The sequence below is a fragment of the Lolium rigidum genome, chromosome 3 (assembly GCF_022539505.1).
Source record: "Lolium rigidum isolate FL_2022 chromosome 3, APGP_CSIRO_Lrig_0.1, whole genome shotgun sequence".
Classification (NCBI taxonomy): Eukaryota; Viridiplantae; Streptophyta; class Magnoliopsida; order Poales; family Poaceae; genus Lolium; species Lolium rigidum.
Window position 1 is genome coordinate 337,589,029 of NC_061510.1, and position 18,566 is coordinate 337,607,594.

General features: G+C 46.5%; 1 protein-coding gene across 2 annotated transcripts; it reads left to right on the plus strand.

Moving 5' to 3' along the window:
• Positions 1-7,397: 7,397 nt before the first annotated feature.
• Positions 7,398-18,234, plus strand: LOC124703922 (tRNA N(3)-methylcytidine methyltransferase METTL6). Of its 2 annotated transcripts, none has more exons than XM_047236157.1 (8): positions 7,398-7,677; positions 8,154-8,263; positions 8,738-8,946; positions 9,092-9,180; positions 9,421-9,523; positions 9,602-9,744; positions 16,011-16,132; positions 17,866-18,234. In XM_047236157.1, the coding sequence occupies exons 1-7, from the start codon at positions 7,450-7,452 to the stop codon at positions 16,110-16,112; spliced, it is 984 nt and encodes a 327-aa protein (XP_047092113.1). In that variant the 5' UTR covers positions 7,398-7,449; the 3' UTR covers positions 16,113-16,132; positions 17,866-18,234. The 2 variants fall into 2 exon arrangements, with proteins under 2 accessions (XP_047092113.1, XP_047092114.1); XM_047236158.1 differs by lacking the exon at positions 17,866-18,234 and adding an exon at positions 17,207-17,446.
• The last annotated feature ends 332 nt before the right edge of the window (positions 18,235-18,566 follow it).

Below are 18,566 nucleotides of genomic sequence, written 5' to 3' on the forward strand. Positions count from 1 at the left end.
AACGGGGAGGTGGACGTCGTCTTCATCAACAACCGAACGTGTGACCGAGTACGGAGGTGCTGCCCGTTCGTGGCGCCGGAACCGATCGTGATCAAGATCTTCTACGCGCTTTTGCAAGCGGCAAGTGAACGTCTACCGCAGCAACAAGAGCCTCATCTTGTAGGCTTTGGAATCTCTTCAAGGGTGAGACTCGATACCCCCTCGTTGCTACTGTCTTCTAGATTGCATCTTGGCTTGGATTGCGTGTTTGCGGTAGGAAAATTTTTGTTTTCTATGCTACGTTATCCTACATCTACATCTTTATACTTTTGCATTTCACATAGTTCAACAAAATTATTGAGATGGGCAGTAGCATCATCAGAACTAACACCAGAAAATTGCTCTCGCATAACAAGATTTAGTAAAGCAGGTTTAATTTCAAAGAATTCTGTCGTAGTAGCGAGGTGGAGCAATAGGTGTGCATAGGAAATCATTATTATTTGTGCTAGTGAAGTCACACAACTTAGTATTTTCAGGGTTGGCCATTTTAGCAGTAGTAAATAAAACAAACTAGATAAAGTAAATGCAAGTAAACTAATTTTTTTGTGTTTTTGATATAGCAAACAAGACAGTAAATAAAGTAAAGCTAGCAACTAATTTTTTTTGTGTTTTGATATAAGTGCAGCAAACAAAGTAGTAAATAAAATAAAGCAAGACAAAAACAAAGTAAAGAGATTGAGAAGTGGAGACTCCCCTTGCGAGCGTGTCTTGATCTCCCCGGCAACGGCGCCGAGAAAATATGCTTGATGGCGTGTATTTCACACGTTCGTTGGGCAACCCCAAGAGGAAGGTATGATGCGCACAGCGGCAAGTTTTCCCTCGGAAAGAAACCAAGGTTTATCGAACCGGGAGGAGCCAAGAAGCACGTTGAAGGTTGATGGCGGCGGGATGTAGTGCGGCGCAACACCGGAGATTCCGGCGCCAACGTGGAACCTGCACAACACAACCAAAGTACTTTGCCCCAACGAAACAGTGAGGTTGTCAATCTCACCGGCTTGCTCGTAACAAAGGATTAACCGTATTGTGTGGAAGATGATTGTTTGCGGAGAAAACGGTAAAAACAAGTATTGCAGCAGATTTGTATTTCGGTATTAAAGAATGGACCGGGGTCCACAGTTCACTAGAGGTGTCTCTCCCATAAGATAAAAGCATGTTGGGTGAACAAATTACGGTCGGGCAATTGACAAATAGAGAGAGCATAACAATGCACATACATGTCATGATAAGTATAGTGAGATTTAATTGGGCATTACGACAAAGTACATAGACCGCCATCCAAGCTTGCATCTATGCCTAAAAAGTCCACCTTCGGGTTATCGTCCGAACCCCTTCCGGTATTAAGTTGCAAAGCAACGGACAATTGCATTAAGTATGGTGCGTAATGTAATCAACAACTACATCCTCGGATATAGCGCCAATGTTTTATCCCTAGTGGCAACGAGCACGGCACAACCTTAGAACTTTCGTCACTGTCCCAGGTGTCAATGCAGGCATGAACCCACTATCGAGCATAAATACTCCCTCTTGGAGTTAAGAGCAAAAACTTGGCCAGAGCCTCTACTAGTAATGGAGAGCATGCAAGATCATAAACAACACATATGTAATAACTTGATAATTAACATAACATGGTATTCTCTATCCATCGGATCCCGACAAACACAACATAGAGTATTACAGATAGATGATCTTGATCATGTTAGGCAGCTCACAAGATCCAACAATGAAGCACAATGAGGAGAAGACAACCATCTAGCTACTGCTATGGACCCATAGTCCGGGGGTGAACTACTCACTCATCACTCCGGAGGCGACCATGGCGGTGTAGAGTCCTCCGGGAGATGAATCCCCTCTCCGGCGGGGTGCCGGAGGAGATCTCCGAATCCCCGAGATGGGATCGGCGGCGGCGGCGTCTCGGTAAGGTTTTCCGTATCGTGGTTTTTTGCATCGGGGAGTTTCGCGACGGAGGCTTTAAGTAGGCGGAAGGGCGAGTCGGGGGGCGACGAGGGGCCCACACCACGGGCGGCGCGGGCCCCCTTGGCCGCGCCGCCATGTGGTTTGGCCACCTCGTGGCCCCACTTCGTATGCTCTTCGGTCTTCTAGAAGGTTCGTGGCGAAATAGGCCCCTGGGTCTTTGTTTCGTCCAATTCGAGAATATTTCGTTACTAGGATTTCCGAAACCAAAAACGAGCAGAAAACGAGAGCGGCACTTCGGCATCTTGTTAATAGGTTAGTTCCAGAAAATGCACGAATATGACATAAAGTGTGCATAAAACATGTAGGTATCATCAATAATATGGCATAGAACATAAGAAATTATCGATACGTCGGAGACGTATCAGGGGCTACTGACATAGGCATCCCCAATGGGCCTGCCGAAGATAGTACCCGGGGTTTACTGAAGGCCCATGACTCGAAGAATAAGAAGAATCGGAAGCCCAAGTTGATATTAAGGAAAGTTAGAGTTGTATTAGAAGATGATGTTTGTAATCTTACGGGATGAGTTGGAAACCCTCCCGAACTCTGTAACTTGTACAATACGAATCCCTCGGCTCCACCTCCTATATAAGGGGGATTCGAGGGACAAAGAAAGCATCGAATCATTGTTTCTCGAACCCTAGTTTTCATAATCGTCGAGTACTTTTCGGCTGAAACCTTCGAGATCTACTTGCCCTCTACTTCCAACTAAACCCTAGTCTACAACCTGTAGGCATCGATAAGTTAATCCCTTGTCACCCGCCTACTCCGAAAAGGGTAGCTGACAAGGGCGGCCCTCCGAGCGGGCGAAATTGGTGGTCGAATCAGCCGATCAAGGCAGAGGCGACGAGGGCAGTGATGGAGGCGCGCGTCGGGGGTGGGAGCTGGGAAGAGGGAGCCTTGTCTTGTCTACCTAGCCGGAAGCCCCGAGGCATACAAGTCGGACTGTCCACGCTATCGTAAATCTGACATAAATTTGAGTCAGATTTACTTCAAAACGAACACCTCTACGATGCAGATTCAAATACGAGAGGCGCGTTGGACCGCATTTTCAACCGCGACGGACAGAGAACGTCCAGATGCGGGTAGATGATGATGTTCAGGGCATCTCCAATCGGGCGACCCATCCCGCGCCCGCGCGTCCGGATGGGTCGAAACGGACAAAACCGCGGCCCAGCGCGCGACCCATCCCTAAAACGGATGGCCGCGGCGTCCGGGACGACCCAAACCCGGCCCAAATCTTGGACGAGTTTGCGTGGCCGCGGACGCGAAAGGCTGGTCGCTCGCGTCCTCCCCTTTTCCGCCCCTGGCCTGCCTGTCTGCCTCCGAAAACAGAAACACTCCACTGTACTCCCAAAACCTAGAGATGGCCGACGAAGCGACTGCCGCCGCCACCGCCACCACCGCCACCATCGGAGAGGACGCACCCGCGGCCGTTGCCGCTCCTGCCGTGGAGGCCGAGCTCCCCCCCGGGCCGCCGACGAAGAAGGCCAAGGCCGACCTCACCCCGGAGCAGAGGAAGCTCGAGAGCAAGAAGAGGGCCGACCGCCGCAGGGCGCTCGACCAACGGAAGAGGGAAGCCGCTGCCGCGGAGGAGCGGCGGCGGGCGGCGGAGCAGCTTCTCCAACTCAAGACGGAGGCGAAGAGCACTCGTCCTTCAAGAGCGGCAGGCGCGAGCCATGCTCTTTACGGCCACGCGGCGCTCGGCCAGCACATGATCATCCCCGGCACCGGCGCGGCCTCGGGGGGGGGGGGGAGCTCGGCCTCCTCCGTGACCCTGCCCCTTCCTCCAAGGTCAACTGCCCCACCGACTGCCCTGTTTGGGCACGAAATGGGGGCGCATGGGCGGCACGCATACCAGTCACGGGATGGGTCACCGGAGGTGGGCGAGTCCATGACGGGGCCGTCACCTTCGTCCATTGACCTGAACCGTGCGCCGGCAAACTCCAAAGGCCCCAAGAACCTGGGAGCAGCTGCGATGTCCGGTGCGCGCAACCTGTTCGACGATTTGTCGGCCGCGCGCGCGCAGTCACCGTCCACCGTGCAGGCCCCTCCGTCTTTCGCACAGATAATGCCGACGACCCTGCCATATCCTTCGACACGACGAGGCTCCCCGGCCACCTCCCATTGACACACGGGAGGGCACAGCCGCTCGTCCCGGCAGCATAAACATCGAGGAGGAGTCGTTGTTCGGTGAGGGCCTCACACAAGCCGCAGCTGCACAAACTCGAGGTCGCCGGGTAAGCAAACGAACCGCCAACTACACGGAGAAGGAGGACAAGGTGCTCGTCGATGGATGGTTGACCATCGGGCAAGATGCGTTGACGGGTGCCGAGCGAAGGGGACCGCATTCGGCGCCGGATATATGAATACTTCCATGAACATCGCAAATATGGACAGGAGCCATTTGAGAGCGACCGCAGCGAAATATCGCTCCAAAAGAGGTGGGGAGCAATTCAAACGGAATGCAACAAGTTCCAGGCGGCGTATGATCACGCGAGACGGATCCCCGTTAGTGGCATGGGTGTGAAGGACTTGGTATGATTCTTAACCTCAACTTATTCATCCGATGTTTGCACATCTGTTTATCGTTGTTGTCTCGCTTTGCTCTAGGTGTGGCGAGCTTTGGAATTCTACAAAGTCAACAATGGAGAGAAGACCTTTGCCTTCCCTCATTGTTGGAAGGAACTCCAAGGCACCCCCAAGTTCCGGGAGGGGTACGAGGGGTACATGGCGACCTTGGTCGGCAACAATCCCGCCAAAGATGCCACGGTCATTGACCTTGATGGTGGGCAGCTTTGCGGTAGCTCCGCTTCTCGTGCAAGTCGTCCACGCGGCCACAAGTCAACCAAAGCCGACATGAAGCGTGATGCTTCGTCCATGCTATTGTATGGCACTTTGAAGGAGATGCATGCGGACAGAGAGGTGTCCACGGACAAGAGGGATGAGAGGAGGCGCCGGGAGAAAGAAGAGGACGAGGAAGAAATTCTTTGATGTCCGGCAGAAGAAGCTTGAGATTGAAGAGGTCAAGGCCAAGACCAAAGCTAAAGAACTTGAGCTCAAAGAGAGAGAACTTGAGCTCATAGCAATGGCAAGAGCCAAAGAGGTGGAGCTGAAGGCGAAGGAAGTTGAGCTCAAACGCCAAGTCGAGGACAACCTCATCATGAACGCCGACTTGACCAACATGAGCGAGGCAAAGAGAGCTTGGTTCGAGAAGAGACAGAAGGAGATCCTCGAGCGCCCAAATTGAGTTAGACAATCTCAATTGTAATTTTTATATTTTTCTCAAACTATGGCACATTTTATTTGATTTATCATGGTACATTTGATAATATTTTATGGTATTTGATAATATTTTATGTTTATTACATATTATTCTATGTTTACAAGATATTATTCTATATTTGTTAGACATTGTTTAAGGATCTGTGGCCGAGAGGACCTATTTTCCAAAGAAATAGGCCAAATGGCCAAATGGCCAAATGGGTGGCCGCTGCGTTGGGCGCAGCGTGCGACCCAAACGGACGCGCGGACGCGGGGCTCCGTCCGCGCGTCCGCTCGGGCACGCAAACGGCCCAAAACGGACGGCCCAGCGCATCCGTTTGGGTCGCCCGGTTGGAGATGCCCTCACTTGCGGGGTGCAGTGACGACAGTGACACAGCGAGACAAAGCATTGGCCGGCCTCACCTTGGGCTTGGGCCACCATGGGCTGTCTGTTAGATAATCTATTCGGACATCTGGCAGTGTAGCCTCATCTGAACGGGGTGCATATGTTTCTGTTGTACCACTATGAGAGATGTAATATGAGTGGAACGGTGTTTCACTTGTGCTATGTCAACAACTTGTGTACTACACCATGCAGTGGTATGCTGGGTCACCGCAGTGTCTTTTCAACTGGACTGATGGAGCATGACCTTCAGCAAGACGTGTCAGCATCAGAGATCGCTGAAGCACACTAATGTAATTGTTTGACCCTTTCGTGTGGCCATGGTACTGATCTTGCCACCCAAATGGGTAGTTTTTCCATTTCTAATGCATGCAATCTATGCTTCCAAGCATACCAGAAAACCCTCTTGATGCATTGATTGATAATAGTCTGGCAATGTCAGCAACATTTTGTTGCCTCAAGTACACTTTTGCGAAGACCTCAACCACAACCCTGCAGATCCTGTATGATTCCTCAAAGCAACCTGACTCGCTCATGCGGATGTACTCGACCACTAGGTCACCGACAACTCCATACGCTAACATCCTAATGGCCGCCGTGCATTTCTGGTAAGAAGAGAAGCCAAGTTTACATGTAGCATCCGCTTTCAAATTTAAGTAGTCATTGTAGCACCTCACGCTGTGCATGATCCATTGATATCAAAAAACGTCGACTAAATCATGGCGTCTTGTAAATGGGGTTGGTCCGTTGAAAGTAGTCTCTCCATAGTTGAGCATGTCCCTCGTCTCGGCCGTGCTCAGTCACCGGGAGCCGACCCTTCACCGAGCGCCTGTACTTCGGCAAGCGCTGCTCCTGATCATGGAGGAGAAAGGCCATGGCCATGATGATCTCAGAGTCGTCGCCGGACTCGTCAGAGGATATGTCGATGGCATTTTTGTAGAAATACTCGTTCGAGCTGCCGGCCATGATCTACAAACGGTAGACCAAAAATGAGGACCAACGACCATCTATGGGTAATGAAAAAGAGTGGTCGGCGAGCCGTGCAAGTCACCTTGACAACCGGCCAGGAGTTCGGTCGAACAGGTTGCGGGTAGCACGGACCAGAGGGGGGCGCGCGAGCTAGGCGTAGTGCTCTACATCGTTGGATGGTCACCCGCTTACTCCGAAAAGGGTGGCTGACAAGAGCGGCCCTTCGAGCGGGCGAAATTGGTGGCCGAATCAGCCGATCAAGGCAGAGGCGACGAGGGCAGTGACGGAGGGGCGCGTCGGGGGTGGGAGCTGGGAAGAGGGAGCCTTGTCTTGTCTACCTAGCCGGAAGCCCCGAGGCATACAAGTCGGACTCGCGGCCTGTCCACACTGTTGTAAATCTGACGTAAATTTGAGTCAGATTTACTTCAAAACGAACACCTCTACTGTGCAGATTCAAATACGAGAGGCGCGTTGGACCGCATTTTCAACCGTGACGGACAGAGAACGTCCAGATGCGGGTAGATGATGATTTTTTTTTTTTTTTTTTTTTTTGAGATAAGGGTAGATGATGATGTTCACTTGCGGGGTGCAGTGACGACAGTGACACCAGCGAGACAAAGCCTTGGCCGGCCTCACCTTGGGCTTGGGCCACCATGGGCTGTCTGTTAGATAATCTTTTCGGACAACTGGCAGTGTAGCCTCGTCTGAGCTTGGGCCTCCATCGGCTGTCATGCGTCACGGGCTTGGGTAGAGGTCGTGACAAGGTAGGAGCGAAAGGAAGACGGCGGCTGGCGGCTGCCATGGACGGGGGTGGAGAACGGGAGAGCACCAAGCACGAGGTGGAGGCGGAGTACCACTGCCACGACTTCGACTGGGAGGACCTCCGGGCGGATGTGGAAGCTAACCCTTCTTTCTCCTATCACCTGTGCCCTTTCCCCACGACCACGGCCACCGACGCGCCGCCAGCACCGCCGTCGGAGGCCTGGAAAAGCTTCCACCGTCGCCACGCATCCGGCAAGTTCTTCAAGGTTCTCCCCCTGCCCCCCATCCCCCCCCGCCCCCGCCCCTCTCACTCTCTCTCCTTACCCCTTTTCGTCAACATACCTTCTTATTTATGAAGTAGGTAATAATGTGTGATGTGGGCATATCATATGGACATTAGAGACCTCGTTAAACTATTCTGCTGCATTTTGTTGGTAGTATGAACCAAGAAGGTACTTTACTGTGTTATCTACAGCAGACCGGACTTACAATTACTCCAATATTTTTCTGACTAGGGATGTGATCTTGCATCCTATCTGTTGGACAATCTCCTTTTTCCTTGGTACATTCTCTTGGTTTGCTGCTTTTGTTCTTTGGTAGAATCGAATTAAGTGAATATCGTTTGCCTCTATGCAAAGATACCTTTGAACCAGTGTTGTAGGACTTTGAGTAATAAGAAAATGAACAATTCAGACCATTAGAAGTTCTCGCAAGACAATTAAGATCTCATTTACTTTGTTAGGAAAGGAGATATCTTCTGAAGGAATTTCCTGAACTAATTAACAGCAAAGAATGTGCAAAGGTTCTAGAGGTGGGGTGTGGGAATGGAAGCACTGTTGTATCAATTCTACGGTAATTTTCTCCAAATTTTCATTTCATTTTCAGTAAAGTTAATTTATTAGTAATAGGGTCTCTCAGTGCAAGAGTTTGATTGTATCATGTTGTAGTAGGCTTATGGCGGCAGGACCGCAGCTAGCTTTGAATATGAGCACTCATTACCATAGGTAGGGATGACCTTGGGAAGCGGGGGAGATCAAAGTGGAGCTTTGGGAAAATTAGAGTAGTTTGGAGAGGGAAAGGACGGATTGCGGATTAGATTGTGATACTCTTAATTGGTTCAGTACAATACAACAAACCATCCTTAGCTTATACTATATCCAAGTAATCGCTGCCTATCCAATGGGCTACGCATTCAGTCTACATCGTAGCTTAACTGCTCACATGGCCTTTTCATAGCTCTGGCTCCTTGTTCTGCAGCTTAGCACCGTGATACTGAACTCACAAGGAACTCTATTACTAATGATGATGACATGGCTATTTCCACAGATGTAGTCCAAGCATCACTGTCTATGCTTGTGATTGTAGTGAAGATACTCTACAGAAAGCAAATGAGATTGTGTTCAATACACAAGGGGTTGATGCCAAGGATAGGTTCCACCCTTTTTTACTGGATGTTTCTAAAGAAGCATTTCCAGATTGGCTGTTCTGTAATTGGTGTCAAAGTTTTGGTGCAAAGGCTGTTGACCTCTCACTAGGTACTTGGTTTGTTTTGCATATTCTTCTGTTAACTTAAGCTTAATACAATGACGTGCAGAGCTCCTACGTGTTCTAAAAAAAAAATCTTTTATGAAATTTTGGCTTCACCTAATGTTGAATTCAATCATATGCCATTTCTTCCAGATTCAGGTCATCATAATATAAGGAACGAACAACCAATTGTGCTGAAGGAAAATCAGTGTTGTATTCACGGCATAGATGTTATTACTATGGTTAGTGAATTTTGCTATGCTATCTATCATTCTCCCTCCTTTTGGTCAGAACATCCGCTAAGTCATTTGAAATTCAGTTCACTAGTGCTTTTAAGTTTGACATCATGGTGTGACTGCATTTGTATTTTCAAAAATTTTGGTATTTGTTTTTTGGTTGTAGATCTATTTATAGCGACAGTCAAGCCTTCCGAGTTAGTGCTTACATACCTTGTCAGTATGCTTTCCTTTTTTGATTGGCAGATATTTACGTTGTCAGCCATACCATATGACATAATGTTAGCTACTCTACGGCGGTGTGTTTCTGTTCTGAAACCAGGTGGCCTTGTTCTATTCAGGGATTACGGTAACATTTCAGACATGTTAATATTTCGTCTAATTTATAAGCAATCGCTTGCTGACAACTCTCCTCGTTTCATATTAGGCATCTATGACATGACGATGCTTCGATTTTTGCCTCACCAAAGAGTGGGGTTTCGGGAATATATTCGTGCTGATGGTACCTTCTCGTACTACTTCTCGTTGGACACTGTGAGAGAACTCTTTGATGCTGCTGGACTACTGGAGGTAACTCAAAATCTCGATGGTTTGATATGGCAGATTACATTGAACAGTAGCGCACTATGAGTCAGTAGCAGCTGCTTTTGGCATGTCAGGAGGCCCATATCCAGTTTCTAAGTTCATCTCATCTATTAGTTTTATCTTATAGAATCGTCGCATTCGGTTTTCTTATAGTCTTCTAGATATCTGTTGTTAGGTACTAAATATGCTCCCTAGGGACTAGTACTAGTCAGCATGTAGTCCTGTAGCTACTAGAAAATAACACAGTACTTAATTACTGATACTAGTATACTACATTAAAATTTGGAGGCATGGGGAGTGGAGAGAAATCTGAGATAGGCCACTGCCCAGGAAGGTACATCTTAATTCTTGCAGCGCTTGTGGAGCAGCAGCAATTTGTTATCAATATCTGGCAGAGGAGCAGACTTGGTGGTCTGCTGCAGCCGGCGGAGCAACAGATTGATGGTTTGCTACAACTGGTTGAGGAGCACAGCTGAGGTAGGAGCAGAGCATCGGGGAAGAATAATCGGTGGGAGGAGTGGAACCAGGGGGAGGACCAGAGCAGCGTGGCCACCGGTAGCGGCAGCTTGCTGTGGAGCCTGGAGAGGGTTTGGTCTGAAGCTATGGATCCACTTCATGGGCTGAGCCCACTGGTGGGAACTCCACTGGTCGCTCGATTCAAACTTCACGAGTAGTTGTCGACTACTCGATTGACCGCTGGACTGTACCCATGAGTCAAGTCGGTCAGCCGAGTCGACATGCAAGTAGTGGCTTCAAGACTTGTCGCTCAACTCATAATCCTTGCTTCTAGATATCCGTTTTTAGTTACTCGCTATTTGTCTTGATTGCTATATATGTTCCTTGAGAGTTTGTTTTGTGTAGATTGTAGTTAAGCAGAATAATTATTCATTAAAGTTACTCATTATGTTATAATTATCATTAATTTAGATTTATAGTAAATTACTACTCCCTCCGTCCTAGTACCCAAGTCACAATTTTTGAATATCTTGGCCCAAGGTACTAGCTGATTGGGTCGAGTTTTCTCACGTAAAAACAGTCTATAATTACTGCCATTAATTGCCAAAATAATGACTCCCTCCGTCCTAGTTCTGAAGGAACAATCCCAAAAACTATTTGTCCCATAAACCCCCACCTCCTAGGCATAATTCTATTTAATGTGGGAGTAATAGCACTTGGGAACTCGATCAATTTTTCTGCATGCACCGTGTAGAAACAAAACAGCCACGGACGTTTCAGTTTTTTGCATGTAGAAACTGGCCATGCACTTGGTGTGAAATCATTTCAGTTTTTTGCATGTACAAACTGGCCAGGTCCTCTTCCTTAGAGTATAAAACTTCAGCCATTGCCTCCTCTTCCCACAACAGCCATGGACGTGGAGGCGAAGCAGGAAGGCACCATGGAGGTGGAGCAACAAGTTGTCATGGAGATGGAGCAGCAAAGGCGAGGTGGAAGAGGCCCATGGCGAGGTGGAGGGCGTCCATGGCGTAGTGGAGGAGGTCCATGGCGAGGTGGAGGAGGTCCATGGCGAGGTGGAGGAGGTCCATGGCGAGGTGGAGGAGGTCCATGGCGAGGTGGAATAGGTCCATGGCGAGGTGGAGGGCGTCCATGGCGTAGTGGAGGAGGTCCATGGCGAGGTGGAAGAACTCGAGGAGGATTTCCACAAGGTTCATGCAACCATCAAGGCCTTTTTGAGAAAGTTGATCGTCTATTTGCCGGGCAAGACAAGATCTCGGCCAGGTTTAAGTACATCCGCAACACTAACCTGGCGATGCTACCCAAGGCTATGGTGCAATCTTCATGTAAGGGATGCATATTCCCTGGAATGTGCCAAAGGTGTGGTGTGCGTGGTGAGGCCTCGATATTTCTTTGTCTTGCTTGCAGTCTGCCGGTGCCAAAGGACTTGGTTCCTTGTGAGCTGTGCGGAAATCCGCTTGTGTGTGATAATTATTGGTGCAAGGACTGTGCAACGACGGTTGGAATTGGTGAAGATGGTGTATGCGATCGTTGTGGTCGCAACACCTCTACCATTGCCTAAGATGACAGTGTGTTTGTGCTTGACATCGAGATGAACTAGCCTTAATGTTGAGGATGAAATAGCCATCATGTTTTTATGGATCTTGATTTTGGATGCAATTATGGAATGCAATAAGAATATCTGTTGCAGATCAGTGGAGTTTATTTGCATTTTAAGATAATTTGTTTTATTTTTCTCAAAATGCAAAAACCAAAGGTGATGCGATTAATAGATCAAAAATAGTCCGAATATTACATTGAAAACTAGAAGTCCAACTATTACAGTGATCAACTAAAACATTCATTCCTCTTAAGGTGAGTTCAAATACTCTATCGCAACATCAACATAATCCTTGTCAACCGTCAAACGAACCGGAAGGAGACCTAGCCTATCAAGTGTTTTTTTCTTCAAGTGAGGTGGATCATAGTGTTGCGACCCCTTGTGCTTAATAATCTCCCTCATGCAAGCTTGATGACTTAACCAGATTCTATTAAGCTTACGATGTGGATACTGAGTAAGGCTTTCATTAACCTGTGGAAAAAATGAAAAAATGAAGGGTTTAGCTCGTTGTGATTTTTTTAAGAAGTTGCATAACCAAAACTGAAAAATGAAGGAGTGGTACCTTCTGAACAATCTCAGGAAGGGTCTTGGGCATTTTCCTATGGAACATAGATTGAAAGGAGGCAAACCACCCAAGATCAAGTATGTTGCAGTCTAGTGAGTTTGGTGGTTGATTTACAATTCTAATATCCCTACCTCCCCTTGCCGCTTCCATTGCAAAAATGGGATCGTTTGCTAAAACGTGAGTTCTTGCATTGTCCTGTTGAATGTATATGGTGTTCCATCTATCACTCTCAGGCCATTTCTCCTTTATATAATGTACTCCCTACTATTGTTCCCGTCCATCGTAGTTGAAGGCTTCATCTCCCATTCTCCTCTTAATCTACATTGAAACAAAGAAATCATGTTACTTTACCTAACAAACGAAATGTACATTGATATAGTTCATGTTTGCAAGATGTACCTGTTAGCACTCCTCTTTTTAGCTTGCACCCAATCAACAAATGCCCACACACCTATCTTTCCATCAAACACACAATTTCCTTGAGCATCATACCTTGGCCTTGCCATTGCTGATAAGAACATGATCTGCTGGATGTGATTTTTTATGTTTGCATTCTCTTCTTGGTGCTTCCTCTCTATGACTCAAATACATATTCTGTGTCTTCCTTGTGCGGTAGAAGATCTTCTCATCCAAATGAACCTTATTAAAACTAGCTTTAAAAGTGGGATTGTCCTCCAATGAACTTGGCTCCAAATTCTCAAGGCAATACTTCACACGTGCCTTCTTGTTGGCTTCTGTTAATGCAGGTTTCAGTTCACTTGTTATTCGTCTCATTACCTTCTCCTTCAACCTAAACACACACAAAAAAATGATCATGATTTCGGTCATCAAGAAAATTAGAGAAAACAACATCAGCATGAGTTCTTCCACTTCGCCATGGACCTCCACCTCGCCATGGACCTCCTCCACTACGCTATGGACGCCCTCCACCTCGCCATGGACCTCCTCCACCTCGCCATGGGCCTCCTCCACCTCGCCATGGACCTCCTCCACCTCGCCTTGCTGCTCCATCTCCATGACAACTTGTTGCTCCACCTCAACCTTCTTGTTGGCAAGCAGCATCAACATGAGTTTCTAATTTTCTTGATGACCGAAATCATGATCAATTTTTTTTGTGTGTGCCTAGGTTGAAGGAGAAGGTAATGAGACGAATAACAACCGAACTGAAATCTGCATTAACATAAGCCAACAAAAAGGCACACGTGAAGTATTGCCTTGAGAATTTGTAGCCAAGTTCATTGGAGGACAATCCCACTTCTAAAGCTAGTTTTAATAAGGTTCATTTGGATGAGAAGATCTTCTACCGCACAAGGAAGACATGTATTTGAGTCATAGAGAGGAAGCACCAAGAAGAGAATGCAAACATAAAAAACCACATCCAGCAGATCATGTTCTTATCGGCAATGGCAAGGCCAAGGTATGATGCCCAAGGAAATTGTGTGTTTGATGGAAAGATAGGTGTGTGGGCTGTTAATTGGGTGCAAGCTAAGAAGAGGAGTGCTAACAGGTACATCTTGTAAACATGAACTATATCAATGTACATTTCGTTTGTTAGGTAAAGTAACATGATTTCTTTGTTTCAATGTAGATTAAGAGGAGAATGGGAGATGAAGCCTTCAACTTCGGTGGACAAGAACAAGAGTAGGGAGTACATTATATAAAGGAGAAATGGCCTGAGAGTGATAGATGGAACACCATATACATTCAGCAGGACAATGCAAGAACTCACGTTTTAGCAAACGATCCCATTTTTGCAATGGAAGCGGCAAGGGGAGGTTGGGATATTAGAATTGTAAATCAACCACCAAACTCACCAGACTACAACATACTTGATCTTGGGTGGTTTGCCTCCATTCAATCTATGTTCCATAGGAAAATGCCCAAGACCTTCCTACCACTCCTTCATTTTGCAGCTTTGGTTATGCAACTTCTTAATTTTTTTCACAACGAGCTATACCTTTCATTTGTTCCACAGGTTAATGAAAGCCTTGCTTAGTATCCACATCGTAAGCTTAATAGAATCTGGTTAAGTCATCAAGTTTGCATGAGGAAGATTATTAAGCATAAGGGGTCGCAACACTATGATCCACCTCACTTGAAGAAAAAAACACTTGAGAGGCTAGGTCTCCTTCCGGTTCGTTTGACGGTTGACAAGGATTATGTTGATGTTGCGATAAGAGTATTTGAACTCACCTTAGGAGGAGTGAATGTTTTAGTTGATCACCGTAATAGTTGGACTTCTAGTTTTCAATGTAATATTCGACTGTTTTTGATCTATTAATCGCATCGCCTTTGGTTTTTGCCTTTTGAGAAACACAAAACAAATTATCTTAAAATGCAAATAAACTCCACTGATCCACTGCAAAAGATATTTTTATTACATTCCATAATTTGCATCCAAAATCAAGATCCATAGAAACATGATGGCTATTTCATCCTCAACATGAAGGCTAGTTCATCTCGGTGTCAGGCACAAACACACTATCATCTTCGGCAATGGTAGAGGTGTTGCGACCACAACGATCGCATACACCAATTCCAACCGTCGTTGCACAGTCCTTGCACCAATAATCATAACACAAGCGGATTTCCGCACAGCTCACAAAGAAAGTCCTTTGGCACCGGCAGACTGCAGGCAAGACAAAGAAATACTGTGGCAGAAGGTTAGTGCTACGGATGTACTTAACCTGGCTGAGATCTTGTCTTGCCCGGCAAATAGACGATCAACTTTCTCAAAAAGGCCTTGGATGGTTGCAGGAACCTTCTGGAAATCCTCCCCGAGTTCTTCCACTTCGCCATGGACCTCCTCCACCTCGCCATGGACCTCCTCCACTACGCCATGGACGCCCTCCACCTCGCCATGGACCTCTTCCACCTCGCCATGGACCTCCTCCACCTCGCCATGGACCTCCTCCACCTCGCCATGGACCTCCTCCACTACGCCATGGACGCCCTCCACCTCGCCATGGGCCTCTTCCACCTCGCCTTGCTGCTCCACCTCCATGGTGCCTTCCTGCTTCGCCTCCACGTCCATGGCTGTTGTGGGAAGAGGAGGCAATGGCTGAAGTTGTGGGAAGAGGAGGCAATGGCTGAAGTTTTATACTCTAAGGAAGAGGACCCGGCCAGTTTGTACATGCAAAAACTTGAAACGATTTCACACCAAGTGCATGGCTAGTTTCTACATGCAAAAAACTGAAACGTCCATGGCTGTTTCTACACGGTGCATGCAGAAAAAATGATCGAGTTCCCAAGTGCTATTACTCCCACATTAAATAAACTATGCCTAGGAGGTGGGGGTTTATGGGACAAATAGTTTTTGAGATTGTGCCTTGAGAACTAGGATGGAGGGAGTACCTTTGTTGCAAATTATAAGAGGTTGCCAAAACGTCTTATAATTTGGAAGGGTAGTACTTTGCATCGTACCAATCTTCCATTGTTAGTTCCAATCTTCCATTGTTAGTTCCGCTCCTAAAATTCATCGCCAGGCTTGTAAATTGTCATGCTTAATCTAATGCTTTCACTTTATTTTCCTTGGTGGTTTGCTTCATTCATTCTTCACTAGGAGTCTACAAATTACGAAACACTCACAAATATTTTCTTATCTCTGTGCAGTTGGAGCTCGAATACTGCTGTGTGAGATCAGTGAACAGAAAGAATGGGAAGAACATGCGACGTGTATGGGTGCACGGCAAATTTCAAAAACCCACAAGTTAACGCCGTATTGAGATGCTGAGGTAAGTCAAGTAAACTATACAATGTACCAATGGTTTCAAATTTCAGCCTAGTAATATATATCTATTTTACATGACTTGCCTCAGTATCTCAATATGGCGTTAACTATCATAGAATATATTTTTTTAATCTCTCAAACCGCTGACCAGATTGATGATCCGTTTTCACCGTTGGCTTAGTCGTGGCGAGATATTCGAAATTAGATTCCATGTTGACATGTTTCGACAACTTCTTTTTTTTTGTCGGTGCAATACTTAGCTACCATATTATAATAACTTGATCGGTAGGTACATTATGTACCAATGCACGGCTAGATGATATTACTTTGTGTGAAATAATACCATCCCTTAGGTCTCGGACACACTTGTACACCCTCTCTCTAGCTGTACATATCATTGCAATGACTAAAACTTGTAAAAAGTTATCCGATAATCATGTACAATTATCGTGGTAACTGTTAGCTACTAATCTGGTAAGCCAGGCATACACCAGCGATGGGTGGTGTATTTCCTTTCTTAGAAACTTTGGTCATGCAGAACTTGAACAATGGCATCAGTTGGTCACTGAGACCGAGGTGTTGGAGCCTCGGAGACTCATGGCAGTTTGTCATGGGCCTTGGAGCCCCCAGGTCAGTTCTCCACCCACTCCATGTATTGAAAGCTCTGCCAAGGTGTTGTGGTGGCGCATTCAGAGGATATATGGAAGGCTTCCATTCCCCTTAAGATCAAGATGTTTACTTGGCAATTGGCGAATGGACGCCTACCATCTAATGATTAGATTCATAATGCAGGGGCCCTTGGATGCAAACTGTGCTCCGTGCGGCTAGCATGAGTGCTGTCCATAGCCAAGTTTATGTGGAGTGGAGTGTCTCCATGTTAGGTGTTTTATGGAACCCCTCTAATTTTTTGGAGCTGGTTGCCATTCTCCATGAGTTCAGAGGCAACATGCGATGTTTTCTCTGGATCTTCTTTGCCGCGCAGTGTTGGGCTTTGTGGCTTATTCGCAATAAGTACACTATTGAGTCTAAATTACCACGTCATGTTGATTGTGTCTTCAAAACTCTGATCCTTTTGCAGCATTGGCGCACCTGCGAAAGCCTAAGGTTGTGCCGCTGCTTGAGAAACTCTTCTCCGACACCTCGCTGCTGTCGCCATCTGCCCAAGACCTGAACTTCGTAGTTTCCCTGGCCCCTGTGCCTTTTGTGTTCCCTTGGTGTGTGTAAACTGTGTTTGTTGGTTTGGCTCTTGGGGCTCAGTCCGTAACCTAAGATGGTAATCCTAGCATAACCTTGTTACAGTTTCAGCTGTGGGGTTTTATTAATTTGAAGACGGGCATGTAGTGTCTTCTGTCTAAAAAAAAGGGAGGAAGGGAGCTGAGCAAATGCGTATCTCCATATGGGCATAGGTATATTTAACATCAAAAGTCTGAATTCAAATTGATGAACAGTATCTCCGTATGGGCATAGGTATATTTCACTTAATGGAGCAGAAAAAACGCCTGGAAATAACCAATAACCTGCCAGGAACCTGTTCTAGCCAAGGTCCATGGTTTATTGTAAATTCAAAATTCGTATGTATGTTTCTAATTCAGTGTTCTTGTAGTTATGTGATGATAAACTAATAATCGGTAATTTACTAATTACTCTACAACCATTTGGGTTACATTAGTTGCAATGTGGTTATACTTGGAAGAAATGAAAGTTGTGGACTGAACTACGTTGCTTGTTTGTGTCCAGCTGGCTGGGGTAGTTTACTTGCTGGGTGAGGAAGCGAGGCCCTCCAGCTCAGAGCGAACACACGGGACGCCACAGTTTTAGTGAAGCAACTTCCAGTCGAGGTCATCTTTGAGGCTGACATGCTCAAACAAAGTGCAGCGATGTCTGTGGACACGAAAAGTTGGTTATTGGAGAAGGACCCCCAAGTGTTCCTTCAACTTCTCATGATTTGGATCTCACAACCTGGTTTCTTTGGTCTGGCCTCCGGACCAGTTATTCCGAATTGCAGCACATGTAGCTCATCTTTTCTGTTTTCTTGACAGACATGTATCATTTTTTTTTTACAATCATGTAGCGCATCTGTTAATTAAAGACGGAACTTTGGAAACAGTACAACATGCACCTTGAGTGTGCGCACATCCTCAACAAATTTATGCTCGGGCCAATGTTGTTCCTTAATAATAATATTTGTTTCACCCACGGTAGCTAAAACATGGTCGTAAATTAACTCATTTCTTGCAGTGTCAACCAACATTGGCAACAATACTAACACCAGTATCTTTTAGGAAAAGAACCAAAATGAACATGACTAGAGAGTTGAAAGTGAGGCTGGCCGAAAGAGGGAGAACCGATGTAGGGTGGAGGTGAAAGTGGAGGTGAAAGTGGAGGTGACAAAATATCAGGAATAAATGGAGGTTTCTCTTTGAAAATAATTCCAGCTT

Bases quoted from the DNA above. Each gene is read 5' to 3' on its own strand.
- LOC124703922 (XM_047236157.1), top strand. From the start codon at position 7,450: ATGGACGGGGGTGGAGAACGGGAGAGCACCAAGCACGAGGTGGAGGCG. The intron at 7,678-8,153 runs GTTCTCCCCCTG...TTACTTTGTTAG, and splicing joins CATCCGGCAAGTTCTTCAAG to GAAAGGAGATATCTTCTGAA. The intron at 9,524-9,601 runs GTAACATTTCAG...GTTTCATATTAG, and splicing joins TGTTCTATTCAGGGATTACG to GCATCTATGACATGACGATG.